General features: G+C 45.9%; 1 protein-coding gene across 1 annotated transcript in view; it reads right to left on the reverse strand.

Moving 5' to 3' along the window:
- Positions 1-16918, reverse strand: part of LOC119180189 (putative ATP-dependent RNA helicase DDX5) — a 33855-nt gene that overhangs the window by 11691 nt on the left and 5246 nt on the right. The window contains exons 3-10 of the mRNA XM_037431331.2: positions 15498-15608; positions 14590-14686; positions 13424-13557; positions 11609-11674; positions 8937-9078; positions 6729-6976; positions 1441-1526; positions 69-114 (exon numbers count right to left, since the gene is read on the reverse strand). Of these exons, the coding sequence (XP_037287228.1) occupies positions 69-114; positions 1441-1526; positions 6729-6976; positions 8937-9078; positions 11609-11674; positions 13424-13557; positions 14590-14686; positions 15498-15608 (930 nt within the window). The remainder of the gene's footprint in view (positions 1-68; positions 115-1440; positions 1527-6728; positions 6977-8936; positions 9079-11608; positions 11675-13423; positions 13558-14589; positions 14687-15497; positions 15609-16918) is intronic.

Here is a 16918-nt window from a genome sequence, read left to right on the forward strand (position 1 = left end):
CCTTGTGTCTACACTCCCTCCCACAGAACAGCCACAGCGTTTTTCTATCAGCAGTGTGTGTAACTGACCTTGTTGTCCTGTTCACTGATGATTTCCTTGTGCAGTTCCAACAATCTGCACGAAAGAAGAAAGAAAAGCATAAGGAAAATGGCAGCCACAAAAGCAGCATGGAAAAGTGTACAAAAAAACTCGAGGCCAGCAACTGAGCCACGCTACAACTTGGCTGCATCCTGTAGAAGAATGAATTATACAAATATCTAGAATATCAGTGTTTGTTAAATGGATACTGAAAGCTAAAGCAGTGAGAAAACCAATTACATATGAACCCACACCGACAAAGCCTGTTCTGTCTATGTGTGTACCTCAGCAAATATTGTACACCGCGTTTACTCACCTAATGAACCCACCTTTTTTTTTTCAGAAAAGTTGAAGCCAATTTAGAAAGAGCGTTCATTACTCGGGAGAAAAAAAGTCACGGGAGTTATAACAGCGAAAAGTTCTGGTGACGACTTTGCTTGCTTTGACCCGCGAAATGCGCGACAAATCTTTTTTTTTGTAGCTTGAAGCTCTTTTTGTTTCGTCCTGTAATGAAAGTGCATAGATCGACGCCGTAGTGTCATCCAGCCGCTCGGTTCCAATGCTGTTAGTAACCAGCCGTGTAGCTAGCGTACTGGCCGAACGCGCCCTGCGCAGCAAGTGTCCCAACTAAGTCCCCACCAACAAACCCAACAACGATAACGCAGCGTCCGATGGCGGCGCACAAACATGTTAGACGTTGCGGGTGCACAACGCGCCGTTGGCGCGGTTGCGCTTTCCATAGGTCCAAGATGGCCAGCGTGCGGCGTGTTCCATGACACAGCACGAGCGCCATTTTGGATGTCACACGCTTTGTTTTTGTGTCGCTCTGTTTGCGCGGCGCTATCAGCAGAGAGGTTTTTCCTGCATGCGACAGATGACTCGTTGCTGTACAAGGCGAGACTTTCAAATTTTAATTTACGTCGTCAGCGCGCGCTGCTCGCAACTGTTAGGCTTGACTGCATAACTATCTCTTGCTTTCATTGCATTGTTATTTTGTCATATAACGGCTTGATTTAACATTGTTTTTATCATTAACAGCCCTGGCTATCATACCGAAATAAAACGGACAGACAGATTTAATTTTTTTCTCCTTTCTTCAAGGATCAAGATTATTAGGCAAGCAGGCTCATTACGCATGTATATACGGTATATTTTAGACCAAAATACTCGCGCCACTATGCTTCACAACCAACTACAGCAAAACCTGCTAGAACCAGCTGAGCTATTTGACCATCGGAAAGTTGCATCTAATTTTATCCCCATCAGGTAAATGCATTCAGAATAGTGCACGCTCGTACTAAACGGTTAGCTAGGAACACGGCAAGACGCGTGGCACTGCAAGTGTACCAGTCGACGACTCACTTGTTCTCTTTGTCAGATTCCTGGCAGACGTCGACGATTTGCACAATGCGGTGATTGGCGCAGAGCTGCAGTGCCCCAATGTTCACCTGCAAGAAAGAAGGCCAAGAATGCCAGGCATTTTTTCGTGAAATGACATTATGCACCAGGCAAGGCTTTGCTACATAAGAGCGCTCGAGAGGCACAGGGACGGATTGCTGCGCCTCTCACACAGTCAATGGCTTATACTTTTGAACACTATTGTGCTGATCGCACGTTTCCAAGAAAGTCACGTGACCCAAGCGGAAGTGTCATGTGTGACATCACACCGACTACATACAATTGGAATGAAAGGGAAAGGTTTTGCCTGGTGTTGCACGAGTATCGTTGTTTTTCCAGTGTTCATGGGTGACCTGTGTCACTGGGGCACCAGTAATATACTCAAACCTCATTATAACAAAGTTGTATCTTGCATAAAAATAATTTTGCTATATCTGAAAATTGGTTATAATGGTATATTCGTAACATCATCTCTATTGGAAGGCTATAACTTACTTCATTATACCTGGTATTTCATTATACACTAAAGCTTCGATCTAACAACCTCAGTTATAACAAAACATCGGTAATAATGAAGTAAAATAGAATAGTCTTGTAATAGATATGGTTTTAGGAATAAACCTTTATAACAAATATTTGGATATTACAAACTTATTTTTGTGTAAGATACAGATTTATTGTAATAAGGTTTTAGTGTGTCAATGTTTGAGTGTGACCCGATTTGATTGATTGATATGTGGGTTTAACGTCCCAAAACCACCATATGATGAGAGACACCGTAGTGGTGGGCTCCGGAAGTTTCGACCACCTGGGGTTCTTTAACGTGCACCCAAATCTGAGCACACAGGCCTACAACATTTCTGCCTCCATCGGAAATGCAGCCGCCGCAGCAGGGATGTGAACTTGCGACCTGCAGGTCAGCAGCCGAGTACCTTAGCCACTAGACCACTGCGGCGGGGCTTGAGTGTGACCTGTGCTGTGCTGCTTTGTGTTTCTGCACCATATTTTTGGCTTGCATTGCTGCAGCCAGAATGGGAGTTCGCACGTAATACCACTGGTAGAGTTGCACGTCACTGTAATGTTTCTGCTCGGATCACATGACTGCTGCATGCAACAGGAATGCAGCAACAGGAAGTTCCACACAGTTCGGTAATAGTACACTAGAGGGGGAAACTGGGGGCTGGTGTCTTTACCAGATGCAACACAACGCATGAGCCAGCATGGGAAAGTGGGTAGCACATGAATTCAAACTAAACTTTATTCTTCTAGCCCTGTGTGGCCTTCAGCCTCTGTTGCAAGCCGAAGTTCAGCTAAAGTTCAGCACACCCACTGCACCACCTTCACAGTTTTAGGGTCAACAACTCAATTCAGCTCACTGAGGTTCACAACAAGGCATTTTCTTTTCCAAAAGAGAGAGAGAGAGGAAAATGATAATGCCACAACAGTGTTTAAGGCCAGAAAGCAACTCTGCCAATCCCTGCCCCACCCATCATTTAAGGGGGGACATGGGTCTTTAAAATTTTTTTTCTGTTTTTGGCTCAATCTTGACCATACCTCACCATCTTGGACAGTTTTTCATGCTGATTTCAAATATGTAATTGTTTCTGAAATAGCTTCAGTGGATAAAAAGATATTAACATCTGTAATTTAATTAATTATGCACTTCATTGGGGGCTTTTTGGCAACTTAACCAAGCCAGATCCAAAAAATAAATGCATAGCCCCAATGCTGAGGGCTTTCTGTATGGGGTGATGCTATATTTATTAATGTTTAGGCATTATATAGATAAGAAAACAGACCAGCACTTACAATGAATATTCTGTTCAATTTTCGCGCATTACTATCCATAATTGTAATTAACAGTATGCTTCTAGAGTAATCAATATAGCATCACCCCATAGGTAATGTTATTACAAATAAAATGATACCAAGTTTGTCATTCTCAATCAACAGTAACATATAAGAAAAACCCCTAAGGTTTAGTGTGGTGCACAAAAACATCGAACTGAGAAAAACGCATTTAAAGTTTCTAATAACTGTAACTTTTGCTAAAGTGAAGCTAGAGCAATAAAAATGGCACCGTTGTATAGCTCTACATTATGTGAGTATGGCTGTACCAAATGTGTCAATGCACCTTCCCAAAATATTTGCCACAGCTCATTTAAAAACTGTGTACTGGCCGTTTAATCAGTATAAGGAACCCAGTCTACAACTTTGTGGCTGTTCTAGTGCACTGAAAACCAAAGGAAGACACATGTTATATATAAAAACATCACCCTTTTATACATAAAACACTATTTCAAGTAAAACACACATTTTTGTCCCAGACATCCTTACAAGTCTACAGCATGCCAGGGCTGTATGCAGTGTCTCTTGCAGGCTTATGTCGCTTTGCAAGTGTTGCCTTTGTTGAACTGCTCTGCAGGTGCTCCCTCCGCGATTTGTGAAGCCTGGTTTTAACCTTTTCAAGGCTACGACGCATGAAGAGATTTCCTGCACTGTAGCCTAGCTTCTCAGCAATTGCTTCATTGCTCTTCGTGGCCCCCTGATTAAAGCGGCTGATGACTTCAGCCACTGCTCTTTCTACGCTGCGCAGTGAGGCATGGGTGGTCTTGGGGACTTGTTGCCAAATTGTAGCGTGTAAGCTCTCACTAGGATTCTGGGTGATCCCATCACTGCACCTTTCCAACAATGCTTTGTTGCTAAGCCTCATAAACACAGGCTCCAGTGCCTCACAGACTAAATCGGGCAGGCTGTTCTTGTGCGGTGGAGGCACCTCACTATTGGCTATGGCCCTGTTGAACTTGCACCATGAATCTGTTCCCTCAGGGCAGAGGTCATGTTTGGGTGCCTCGTCTGTTGATGACATGTGCCTTAGTGTGGCCAGCACAGCCTTTTTCATGCCTGGCACATCACTCTTGTGGCTCCTCAAGGCATAGCCATAGTAAGAGGTAATTTTCTTTATTTTGTCTTGAGTGAGCCTACCTTTTCCGCCAAGTGACCCACCTTGAGCTTTTTTCTTTTCGATGAGCGTTCGTAAGGCAGCCCCCATTCGTTTGTGCACATGGTTGATGCAGTCTTTTTTTTTTTCAACTTTTATGTATCCGTAAACTTCATCTTCAGTGTGGGCATGAAAGGTTCGGCTATCACCATCTGAAAGCATTGTTGTGTACCGAAGCTTATGCTTTTCTAAGGAGCGCCGGAAGAGGCGTAGGGCTGCTTCTACTTCCATCTGACCAGCCTTGCAGTCAACATTTTTCTGGCACACAGGGGCGTGCTGGACGAGCCAAGCAGCGTGTGCCTCCTCATCTTCCTTTGGTCCAGAGGCGCAGCCCAGGCAAAAGTTTGAAAGTACAACGTGATCAATAACTAAACCAGTGTACATTTCAATTATACAACCAACACAGATATGGGAGCTGTGTCCACGGGTAAGCCACGTGCCATCATAAATGACGACGTTGCCCGGTGGATTGCCAAACTCCGCATAGAGTTCTTTGACGCGGGCAACGCTAGTGGATTCGCATTCGGCAGCAGTCGCACCGCAGGCTTCCCACATAATTTTCATGCGGCTTTGATATGTTTTCTGGTGAAGCCCTCGATGCGAAATATTCATCGCGGCAAAAAAGTCCGTCAGAGCTGTTGCCCCTTTGCCGATAGTATTCATCGCTTTCATGGCACGCAAATTCACTTCAAAAGGCCTTACTTTGGCCTGGCTATTTTCGGCAACTCTCGGTGAAGAAAACCGTTCTTCGCGAAAGTCGCAACTGCTGCATGCAAGCACGAGTTTTGAGCACAGCCCATAGTCTCTTTTTCCCTTGGAGAAAGTCATACTTTTTGAGCCGCACTCGGGGCAGGGGAGAAGTCCAAATAGCGAGTCTATCGCTTCTATATCAACAATGGCAAATTGCGTGCAGTTTTCTTTGTCGTCGCCCTCCAGCTGAACGTCCAGCAGCTCAAACTTTCGTGCTGTCGCGCACTGCGATGCCAGGGACTCTTTTAAATTCCCCGCACGTATGGAGCACTCGGCGAACTCGTCCGCAGAGTAAAACGTCGTGTCGAAATGACCTTGAATGGTTCCAGTAGTGCCGGATGACGATCCGCTGACGTGATGATCCGACGAAGTGCTGCAGCTGGGCCGAATAGAGTGCACCGCTTCGGCAGGCATTCGCGCCAGCGAATCGTCGTCTGAATGTGCTGCCTCGGCAATAACAGGCACTTGCGCCAGCGAGTCGTCGTCTGAATGTGCTGCCTCCGCAATAACAGGCATTTCCGACAGCCCGTTGTCAAAATGCACTGCCTCGGCCATCTCCGGCGTTCTCGGCGGCGCGCAGGCCGCTCCCTTCTGCCGCGCATTCCACGCTCGCTTTCGTTTCCTGCCGAAAGCTTGACGAGTGTTCTTCAGGCGAGCTTCCCAAGCCATGCCGGCGAAATGCAGAAAGACGTATACGTCGGCGACGTCGGTACACGAGCGAGTAGCAGACGAGATAACACGCACGAGAGCAGGCGCCGACGGAGCAAAACCAAACAAAAAAAAAAGAGCGAGCAACCCTGGCCGCGCCAGCCAATGGTAAGCGCGAGACGGGGGGCTCGCCTGCGCGCGCGCGCTCTAGCCAATCAGCGGTCCGGCAGACGGCTTCGCAAAACGGGGGAGGGCAGTCGCTGTGTTGGAGCTACGCCATTTTGAGAGCCCGCAAAACGCGCACAAAGGAACCAGCTTCAAAACAAGCCCAAGATGGCGCCGATCCGCCGGCTGCTTTGGTGGCGGCGCGCGCGGGAAGTTCGAACGAATTTTCTGTTTTGCGGGTTGTTTTGCGACTCCCGTGATGGTTTGAAAATAGATTTTAACCTATCTTTTTATCGAATTTAGCGTTAATAATTTGAGGAGAGGTGCTTATAGGTTCAAAGATTCGAAAAATGCGTTTTTCTCAAAATCGATTTTTTGGCCATTTTTTACTTTTCTAAGACCCGCGTCCCCCCCCCCTTTAAACAGTGGCTGAACAATCACAGCGCAAGTTTTCTGTATTCAATACACTCAAACTTCGATATAATGAACCAAGATATAACAAAATGTTGGTTATAATGAAGTAAATAAAAAATATTCTTGCAATAGATAGCGTTAAGAATATACCTTTAAAATAGATTTTCCAGTGTAGTGAACATATTTTTGTCTAATATGCAACTGTTATAATGAGGGTTGAGAGTATTGCGAGAATTGCTACGGTTCGTACCACTGATCAATTTTCGTCAATCACCTGAATGTAATCCTTGAGGAAGTCCTCGGCCAGGGAGCGAACCTCCTTGGGCCAGGTGGCACTCCACATCAGGGTCTGACAGTCCGGACGGATCTGCTCCACGATCTTGCGGATCTGGGGCTCAAATCCCATGTCCAGCATGCGGTCGGCCTCGTCCAGCACCAGGTACGTGCAGCGACGAAGGTTCACCTTGCCTGCCTCCAGGAAGTCGATCAGTCTGCCCGGTGTGGCAATGCAGATCTCGACACCTGCAGAGATCAGCGCGCGTCAACGACAGAAGCTGCGAGAGAACAATGACACCTTGCGAGACCTTGGTTCAGTCAAACCTTATTACAATAGATGCTCGAGAGACCTAGAGAACACGTCGCTTGAAACCAAGAGTTCTTACAACACTCAGCAGTCTGACTAGGTCACTTCATTACATAATCCCTAATGTGGCAAAGGCATGATAACCAGGCCAGGGGCACTCCGAACGGTTCAAACATGGCTGCCTCAAGAGAACATGGGATTGGCTCCAGAGTACAAAACCTTCGACATGCAAAACAACCGGTGCCGCACATGCTACACTGGAAACCCCACTCACTCCGACTCCGTAGTCAATGTCGAAGCCCAACAGGAGTAAAAAAATTCATAAAAACAAAGTTAGGTGCAGCTTGTAGCTGTCACCATGTGAGGAACAACATCGCGCTGCGTATGGTAACAGAACTTGGCCACCTCCCTTGTATGCTACACGGCTAATTCAGGAGAACTAACTAAGAGAGATCAAGAGGATGGCACACAGGTTAACCAGACATTTTTGAATATTTCACTTTTAGCTAAGAGCATCTCGTAACAGTGCCTCTCATAATGACGTTTTATTGCTTCTCGATTCAGGTGCACAGTAGCATCCAACACGATCGTGTATTGTCTAGCTGGTACAGACTATAGATTTTGATCCGAATCAGCAGTCATGTAATACAAACACCCCAAAGGCCATTATCGCAGATTCGAAGGTTTGCCGCAAGTTTTGGCACAACACTAGAAAAAATGATGCGTGCACCGAGTCAATGGATACGACATCTATTCCACAATATAGCCCGAGATTTTCAGCAAGCTGCAGGTGCTGCCTCATGTAAACGTCCTGTACAGATGCTCAGCCAGCGAGTATGTGACAACTAAGATAGAGACACCTTTTGTACGACGCATCTATGCATGCTTCAAAATTGGGCTTTTCTACATTTACACTACCTGAAGCTAGACCATTTTTGTGGTTTGAAACTCCAATGCCGCTAATATTTCAAGCTCTGGGCAACACTTTTTTTTTTTCAGTGCTAATGCAAATGCTTGCTCCTCGGTGGAAACATGTGGTCTGCCTTAGTAATGGGAGCCGTCGTGGTGCAACGTCACCTAAAGAGTACAACTACTTGCATGTGCACGTTTCCGTGGAGATGCAATAGACACATCGTTTCTCTCCTACATCATGTGTGTCAGATTTGTTCCTTCGTACTGCTTTTTTTTTGTCGTTGCAGCAATGCTACCGCTGCCGTAGCGCGCTCACATGGTGCATTGCAAGGGCAGCACATGCAGCAGAATCACAGTGATGTGTCCCCATTGATATCATACATGGCACAATCAACAGAGACTCGCCATTTCAGAACTAGTCTTTAGAGAGCCAGCGTGACAGAACACAGTGATCATGAGGCATCCAAGCCACTGCCTCATAAAAAGAAAACGGAACACACAAAAAAAAATTACCACTTCTAACATCCATTGTGAGGCACCAGCTAAAGGGTACTCTAACCCATATACGCAAAGCAGGTGCACAGACTAGCCAATGGGGGAAGATAGCAAACAACGAGAAGATAAAAATACATTAGCTTTTGTCTTAAAAGCATGATATGATTGCGAGAAACCGTATTGTGGAGGGCTTTGAACGATCTCCTGTTCTTTATTGTGCACCGACATCACACTGTACTCTGGCCTCTACCCTTTCCCCTCCATCGAACCTACGACCTTCGGGGCCAGCAGCCGAGCACCTTAGCCACTAATCCACCGTGGTGGACAAAATGACGGGAAGAGAGGGCGGCAAACAGTTGGATCGGGTGCATTTGACCGGCTTTGAAGAAGTAGAGGAGGTGCTGCTTGAGGCGATGGCTTGTGACAAGCGACTGCAAGTAACTCTAAAACACGCCACAAACATAGTGGCAGTTCGCAGAAGCGGCAACTCACCACGCTCCAAGTCCCGCAACTGCGCGCCCTTGGGGGCCCCGCCAAAGACGCACGTGTTACGAATCCGGGACGCCTTGCCAAAGTCTGACGCCACTTGTTGGATTTGTTGGGCCAGCTCACGTGTTGGTGCCAACACTAGAGCCTGCGTAAGAGACAAATCCCGTGTTTATTCCCGAGCTATGGTAAATAAGAGCTAGAGAAACACAGAAAACTTGTTAGACCCCAGAGATGCTGGCCAGCTTGCCACGAGTTGATGAAGACTAAACGTCAAGCGCAGCATTTGTGGCCTGTTTCAGAAGGTGCCCGAATCTGGTCAGTCAGGCTGTTGACAACTTTACAACAAAACACCCGAACATCCTTGATATAGACCTTATGCAAATTGCTGCCATCTATCAGCAATCGTATGCATAGCCGCCATGTTAGAGGCTTAGAGTTCACGTTGATCTGCGCAAGTTTACGTATACGTAAGGCGTATCAACGTGGGGAAATAATTGGCTGATAATCGCAATGCCGCCGTATTAGTGTGTCGCTTGCTACACAAAGAGAGGAACTCTGAATGCCGAAGGAAAAAAGGTAAGCCATAAACTTTTGCCCTTTGTTTTTTTTTTTTCAAGCTGACACTGTTTCTAACCCATGCTCAGGCTACTGCTACCGAAAGACATCTATCTTTGCGTTTGCATTTCTAGGTAAAGACGTGCACAAGCATTTATACTGGTGTTCCCACAAATTTTTGCACGCCGAAGCAAGCAGCTTTTGCAACGTTTTCACTAGCAGCCATTCACCAAGTGAAGGTGACTCGTACACTTTACACAGAAGATACCTTCAGGCAACAAGCTTTATCGCAGCTAATTAGCGTGCCTGCATTTTCTAGAATATGCTGTTTTGTTTATGTTTCGATAATGGCACATGCCGATTTAGAAACAAGTGCACGTCATTGGTTCATTCTGAGAAGGGAGCAACACTGTGCTAAAGCATCTTTCTTTCACGTTTCGTTTTCTCGTCTGGAGTGTGGCAAGCTGTTATTTAACGTGTGGGGGTGCCGACAGCCCCTGTAAAGTTGTTTGCGCTGCATGGCGCACGTGTCTCGCCCAAAAGCCCCATTTCGGGTTACAACCATTGGGCAGTAGATGGCGTGTTCGCGTTGAGCACCACTATCATCATCGTGGTTGGTAGAGTGGCAGCGCCGGCGGTGACCCCTGGCGGAAGGCAAGCCTTGGTGGCGGGAGAGATGAGATGAACTCTTCTGCGGGTGGCGGTTGCCGCGTCTCTAGCCTAGGTCCACGGCGCGTGGCACCGCGGGCCGCGCATTGGGGAGCCCTCGTGGCAAGTCAAGCGCTGGTGATGCTGCCTTGGGTGTGTTATTGTGTTTGTCCTGTTATTGTGTGTTTGTAGTGTTATTGTGCGTTTGTCGTGTGATTGTGTTTGTCATGGAGTATATGGTCATATTGTGTACGGATGTCCTAGCGTGTTAATTACAATGATGTATAATCATTCGGCAGACAAATATTGTCAATCAAATTAGTTAAATATATGTGTATCGTTTGGTTAGTACTGACCATGTCTACTGTGTCCTTTCACTCAAAGAGCGTGGCGTGGCGCTCGCTCACCAATTCGAGACCCCACAAGCGGGATAACTTACACATAACTGTACATGTTATTCTAGCATCCAATGTGCTCGGCAAAGTCAACAGAATGCAGGCACGGGCAATTAGTTGCAATAAAGCTCGTCGCGTAACGGTGGCTTCTGCGTGAAGCGTACGAGCCGCTTTCACTTGGTAAACAGCTGCTAGTGAAAACGTTACAAAAACTGCCTCGCTTCGGCATGCAGCTATTTGCGGGAACACGAGTACGAATTCTAGTGCACGTCTTGAATGCCTAGACAGTAGACAGGCGAACGCAAAACAGTCTTTCAGAAGCAGTAGCCGGAGTGCACCCTGGAAACATCGTCAGGTTGAAAAAAATAAAAAGAAAGGGCAAGAAGCTTACAACTTACCTTTCTCCCTTCAGCGCTCCAGAGTTACTCTGTGCAGCAAGGGATGCAGCAATACGACGGAATTGCGATTATCAGCCCATTCATGCCTCACATCGTTATGCCTTACAAATATGTCTACATAAACACACGCAGACCTGTGCGTACTGCGCCACGCAAAGCCTCTAACATGGCGGCTATGCACCAAGGGCCGACATATGGCATCAATTTTGCATAAGGTCTACAACAAAGGGACTAATAAATTATAAACCGAGTGAGAGGGCTAAGTTCTTTTTTTTAACGAAAGGCTGTCAATCTCAGGGCTTGCCAAATAAGATAAGGAAGGCAGCTACGGGGAATAGGGTTGAAGCTTGGCCCCATGGTTGCGACAGAAAGAAGGGCGGAAAATTTTCAACAAGACGAAGAAAGACAACACCAGTGATTTGTCCGCACTATTGTCCCTTCTTTGTCTTGTCTTCCGTCAATTTTCCACAGCACTTTCCCTGTAGCCAGGAGAGGGGGGTGGGGGGGTCCCAAGTAACCCAGAGGCTAAGCAAAACAGGTACGAATTTGAACATGGCAGCACGCAAATTCCCAATGACGGCAACTGTTCAACGGGCAATTCGCACAAATGTTCAGGACAGTAACACAACAGACGGTAGTGGTGAATAACCGAAAGTGCAAGCGAAACGTTTCAACTCACCACTGGTCCGTCTCCTCGCTGGAGGTAGGGCTGGTGAGTGATGTGGACAATTGCTGGCAGGATGTACTGCGCAAAGAACGGAAACAGGAAGGCATTATACATCTTTTAGGGGCGAAGCTCCTTAGGGCGTGGGCTGTGCGTCCCCTGTAGCCTTTATGTAGCCACCTCTAGTTTAGTTCTTGCAGTGTTCACTAGATGGCGGTACCGTCCCCTGTATGTAGCCACCTCTAGTTTAGTTTTTGCAGTGTTCACTAGATGGCGGTACCGTCTCCTGTATGTAGCCACCTCTCGTTTAGTTCTTGCACTGTTCACTAGATGGCGGTACTTGTAGCTGATGATGAAAAGATGCAAGATGTTATAAACTAGATGGCGGTACTTGTAGTTGATGAAAGATGCGAGATGTTATAAAATAGGAATGATGTCACATATGACGCGTGTCATTGGTTGAAGGCAATCGTTCGATTTAGTGCGGCGACGTACGCTGGGGGGGGAGCGATGTAATAAAATCGAGGGGGCAAAATGTACAGAGGATTCATGGTTTACCAGGTTTACCTCCGGAGCTTCGCCCACTCATCATCATTCACTTCGTGGATATGGCGGCACTTTTTCTTTATACAGAGTGCCGGTAAAGGTAATGCAGCATTATTGCATCACCAGTGTCGGGGATAAAGGATTACAGCAAATACATTGCTCCTTGCCCCTTAAAAGGGTAATCTTTTACAACTTTACTGCTGAAACTACATAAACTTTTTCTTTTAACTTCTGCGGTTGCCAGTGCGGCTCACCGTGTATGCCACTGCACAACCCACAACATATGTCACTGTTTATCAAATAGTTTCTCACCATAACAAATATTTTCATTTCTTCGCAACCTCTTCCGGGTGAATGAACCACTTGTGATGACCAAAATGCAACGGCCAAGTGCACCTTCAAGGCATGGTGGCCTTTCCCAATTGTGGCAAATGAGCAGGAGTAAGGACCCCCACAATAGTAACTTTGCGAGCTACAACCTTGATTCCCACACAACCTTGATTCTTACACAATCTAAAAGGCAATCGGAAGCCACAAGAGGCTTGCCTTGATTCCCTTGCATTGGAGTCACACTATCACATTTTCAACAAGGTAATTAATAGGGGTGTGCGAACATTTGAATATTTTTTGAATATCTTTAAAATAGTGTTTGCCATTTGACTTGATTTGCACCCAAATTTTCATTAGTCAAACTCCCCAAGGACAAATACGCTTGATGTTCGACATCCTTCACCCCATCACACACTGTGGCAAAGCTGCCTTTCAGGTTCTGCTCCAAACCCAAATGTACTGACTCTAGGAAACACTGGTTCCAGCATAAAGATAAATGTTGCAGAGGTGGGGCCTCAATGCTGTTCTGGACCTGAAATTCGGGCAACGCTGACTGCACCAAATCATGTACATAAATACAATTTGGCTTCCACATTGCCTCATTCTCGACAACACAACTAAGAAACACCACCCCGGCGTCGCTCCATCAACCTTGCCAAAAAAAACATTCATGTTGCTGCTGCACAAGATTATGTTTAATAATCCTCTCCAACTTTATTTTTTCTGAAATTTCACTTCGAAGTATTCAAAGATGTTCTAGAAATAGCGATTCACACTCTCATTTCGATATTCAAATTCGCACCCAATATTTTGCTATTCACACAGCTCTATTAATTAAAATAAATTATCGAGACTTTCATAAGAGGTCGTCATTCACTCGTCACGATTCCACCAACAATTCCACATTACAAAATGTGCAGTTCCGTTTACAAATGGGAGGGAAGCCGCACTCACGGCCAGGGTCTTTCCCGAGCCAGTCTGTGCAATGCCGACCATGTCACGACCACTCAATGCGATGGGCCACCCCTGGGACTGGATCGCCGTTGGGGTCTTGTAGTTCTGGGCCTCGATCATCCGCATGCAATAGTCTGCGAAAGAAACAAGACGCAGCTCAGAAAAAAATATCTGAAGGCAACTTTAATCCTTGAATAAAGTGTCTGATAGTGGCCCTCTCGTATCTACATTCATGTGTTCCTGTGTATTCCTTGCGCTAACTTTGCATTTGGCGTACAGTTACAGAAAAAAATATTTAGGAGGTGAAGATCCCGTTCGAACGGGCACCCAGATAACGTCGCATAAAATACCAAAACAATGTGCTCCGATGGAGACATTTCAGCTGGCGGTGCCTTGTAGCACAAAGCCACAACCACGAAAAAAAGAAAAGGCCGACGCTACCAGTCGAGCTCGACCGAATGCTTCGCGTCACCGCTCCATGACTGCGGCAGAACGAGAGCAAAGCGCGCACCCAGTTCGCTCGAAAAATGAAACGGCGGCGATTCTCTTTTCTGCCACAAGATGCTGGCAGGACGAATTCGCTTTCTCGCAATATCACATTATCTGGTCACCTCAAGGAACGGAGAAGCACCTCCTAAATGTTTTTTCCTCCACGTGTAGCATTCAAACGAATCTCCGAAGCCATGTAGAGAGAAGTGCCAAGTCAAGGTCTATTCCGCCAGGTGCCGAACAATCCCAGCTGGTACTTTTAATCATTTAGACAGTTAACTAGCCGTTACCTTAAGTCACATTATTATGCTCAGGTATCATATGTACGTAACATAAATAACTGTTAACTTCCGGAACTTTTCCAAATATTCAGAAAATCGGATGAGATTGACTGGAACTGCTTGGAAGAGAAAATAGTGCGAGACACCTTATTTGTCGTGATAAAGACATAGCCTGTGCTGCATGGTAGCCTCACAAAAGCTTCAAAAATATTTTGTGCAAAGCACTGCAGGTTTACAACTCTAGTACAAGGCACAGAGCAGAAGATATTTTACGATCTTTTCCTGTTGCAATATAAAACCAAGGTTAAGCGACTACAATCACCGCACGAAGTAATCTCTAAATCAGCCAGAAAATTCACCCTACTAACAGCGCATGCAACTGGCACATTATCTCACCAGGGAAGCAACCCTCTTGGAAGGTCAGGATGGGTCGTGGAGGGTCGCGGCCCCTCAGGGTCATCTCGTGTTGACGTCGATGTTGTTCAATCTCTTCCTGCGGGGAAGCAGAAAAATGATGTCATGATCAAAATAAAAAAAAAAAGCTTCACAAATCACCTCCGAGAAATGTTGCATGGTGGTGGAAGGCTCACGAAGAGGAAAAAAAGCGCGATTTATTGGCAGCACGAAACAGCATAAAAAATCCATAGCAGTGTGAAAACACCTTATACTTGAAGTAATCCCCCAAAATCAGTATGTATACAGATTATCCTTACGAATATCAGTAAGTTGTGAAAATCTATCTTTAAAGATACGAATTTTTTTAGAATGGCTCACAAAAACTGCAAGAATGCGGCTTTTCTTCATAGTTTCACGCAATATATAGGTAGATTAAACTTTCTGCCTTTCATCAAACACTAAAGGGTAAATGACCGCTGGCTGCATTAAAGTGAGCACAGCTTCCATATAAGCTTGTGTGAAACTGTTTCACAACAGACCACTGAAAAAATGCTGTTATGCAATAGAGCACTCCCCCCCCCCCCCCTCTCAAAAAAGATTTCCTGCAGCGGTCATCCATAATGTTTCGAAAGTACGTCATTAGGCTCAGCAGAAAGATTCTCAATAAAGCTGAAAATCTGAAGATTCCGCACAGTTCCGCGATTACTGGGAGCCCAACTGAAGACAAGAAACAAACGAGTAGACACATACGCCATTCAATGACTTCTCTCGCTTTTGCTCACAGTCTCTGTACTGGTAGATCAAAGCTATGGCAGTTCTCGAATGCAGCAGCTAAACCGTTACCGACGCATGCCCGTTACAAGGCGAAATTTGTACGCAAGGTAAAGAGACGCGTCAACCAGGCACACCTCAGAACGGTTGGCAGTGTTGGGGTGCTCCTGGTAGAAGTTCTTCTGGAATGGCTGAAGCTGGATTCGCTCCCAATCTGGCTTGCGAAGGTTTCCGCCTGGCTGCTTGCCCTGGGTTCCACAGAAACAGGCACACAAACTTGACCTCAACTGTCTAAAACTAATTCAGGGGTAATAATCCAAACTATTTCCACCAATACCAAATTGATGAAGGAGTTGAAAATTGAAGTGGCTACGCAGAAAAACTTCCTGTTGGGCAAACAGGTTCAACAGCATTGAAAGGTGGGCTAGCTGTTAAGGTAGCATGTTTAGGTGCGGCGTAAAAACGACGAAGACCATGTAAAACAGAAACGACACAAACGAGTACTGTTAGTTTATACTTGCAAGAAAAAAAAAAAAAAAAAACGGTTGCACGTAACTTATACTCTAGTACAACTTGATTAGCCCGGATAACAAGCGCAGCAGCCCGCGGCTGAAAGGAGTCCCAATCACACACTCATTAATGTAATTGGACGACGGGTCACTGTCCATCCGGCCTGTTATATCAGCCTCGAGTGAGCACCTACCGATGCAGGCTTGCATGCACCTGCCTTTGAAGAGGAAACGCCGTCAACTTCTGAAGTTGCGGCTGACTGACCACGAGGAAGCGGCAGACGTCAACTTCTAACTTTTATTTTTGGTCGCAGTCAATGAGTAAATATTGAACCGTTTTTTTTTCTTGCAAATGGCTATCCCTTTGACTGGGTTCTCATCCACATTGTATGCATCAGGTAGAGAGCAACAAAATGCATGGTGCAAAAAGTTGTCACACTAGCCATTACCGACTCAAACGTAGATTACATACACTGTTATTATTAAGTCAATACAGCGATTTAAAATGAAAGTTTGTTGCAACGTTATATGGCACAAGTTTGAGACACCGACTAACTGACCAATTTTGCAGTCCCAAGGCAACAGAGACGTTGTCAGACTGACATGGCTTTTAACACAATTTTTCGACCTGCGTTCGGTCTCCTTCAATCGGTGGGATGAGTGCCCACAACGTTGGTCAGTGGAGGCGATTACGGCTGTAAGGCTGGTGAAAGACGAAAACTAAGACCGCGTGCGGTTTTCGCGGGCCTCCTACCAAGTTTTGGTTCATAATAAAACAAATATCTTGGAAGTCATTTAAAGCAAGCAGACATTTTTTGTTGTAGTTATTATGAGCAGCAATGGCAGTGCTTGCGTTTCTCCACTATTTGCAGGCAAACAAATGCACCAACAACAGCACCATCGGGCACCTTTTTGAAGGCACGAGAGAAAAAGCAAAAATAACTCTGGAACAGCCTAAAGCTGCCTCAGGTGTGTGGAATACAATTTATGTTTGTTTTTAAGCAAGATGAGTCTACCTGCAGAGATTTCTTATTCTGCCAGTAGAATGA

This window comes from Rhipicephalus microplus, chromosome 7 (assembly GCF_043290135.1).
Source record: "Rhipicephalus microplus isolate Deutch F79 chromosome 7, USDA_Rmic, whole genome shotgun sequence".
NCBI lineage: Eukaryota > Metazoa > Arthropoda > Arachnida > Ixodida > Ixodidae > Rhipicephalus > Rhipicephalus microplus.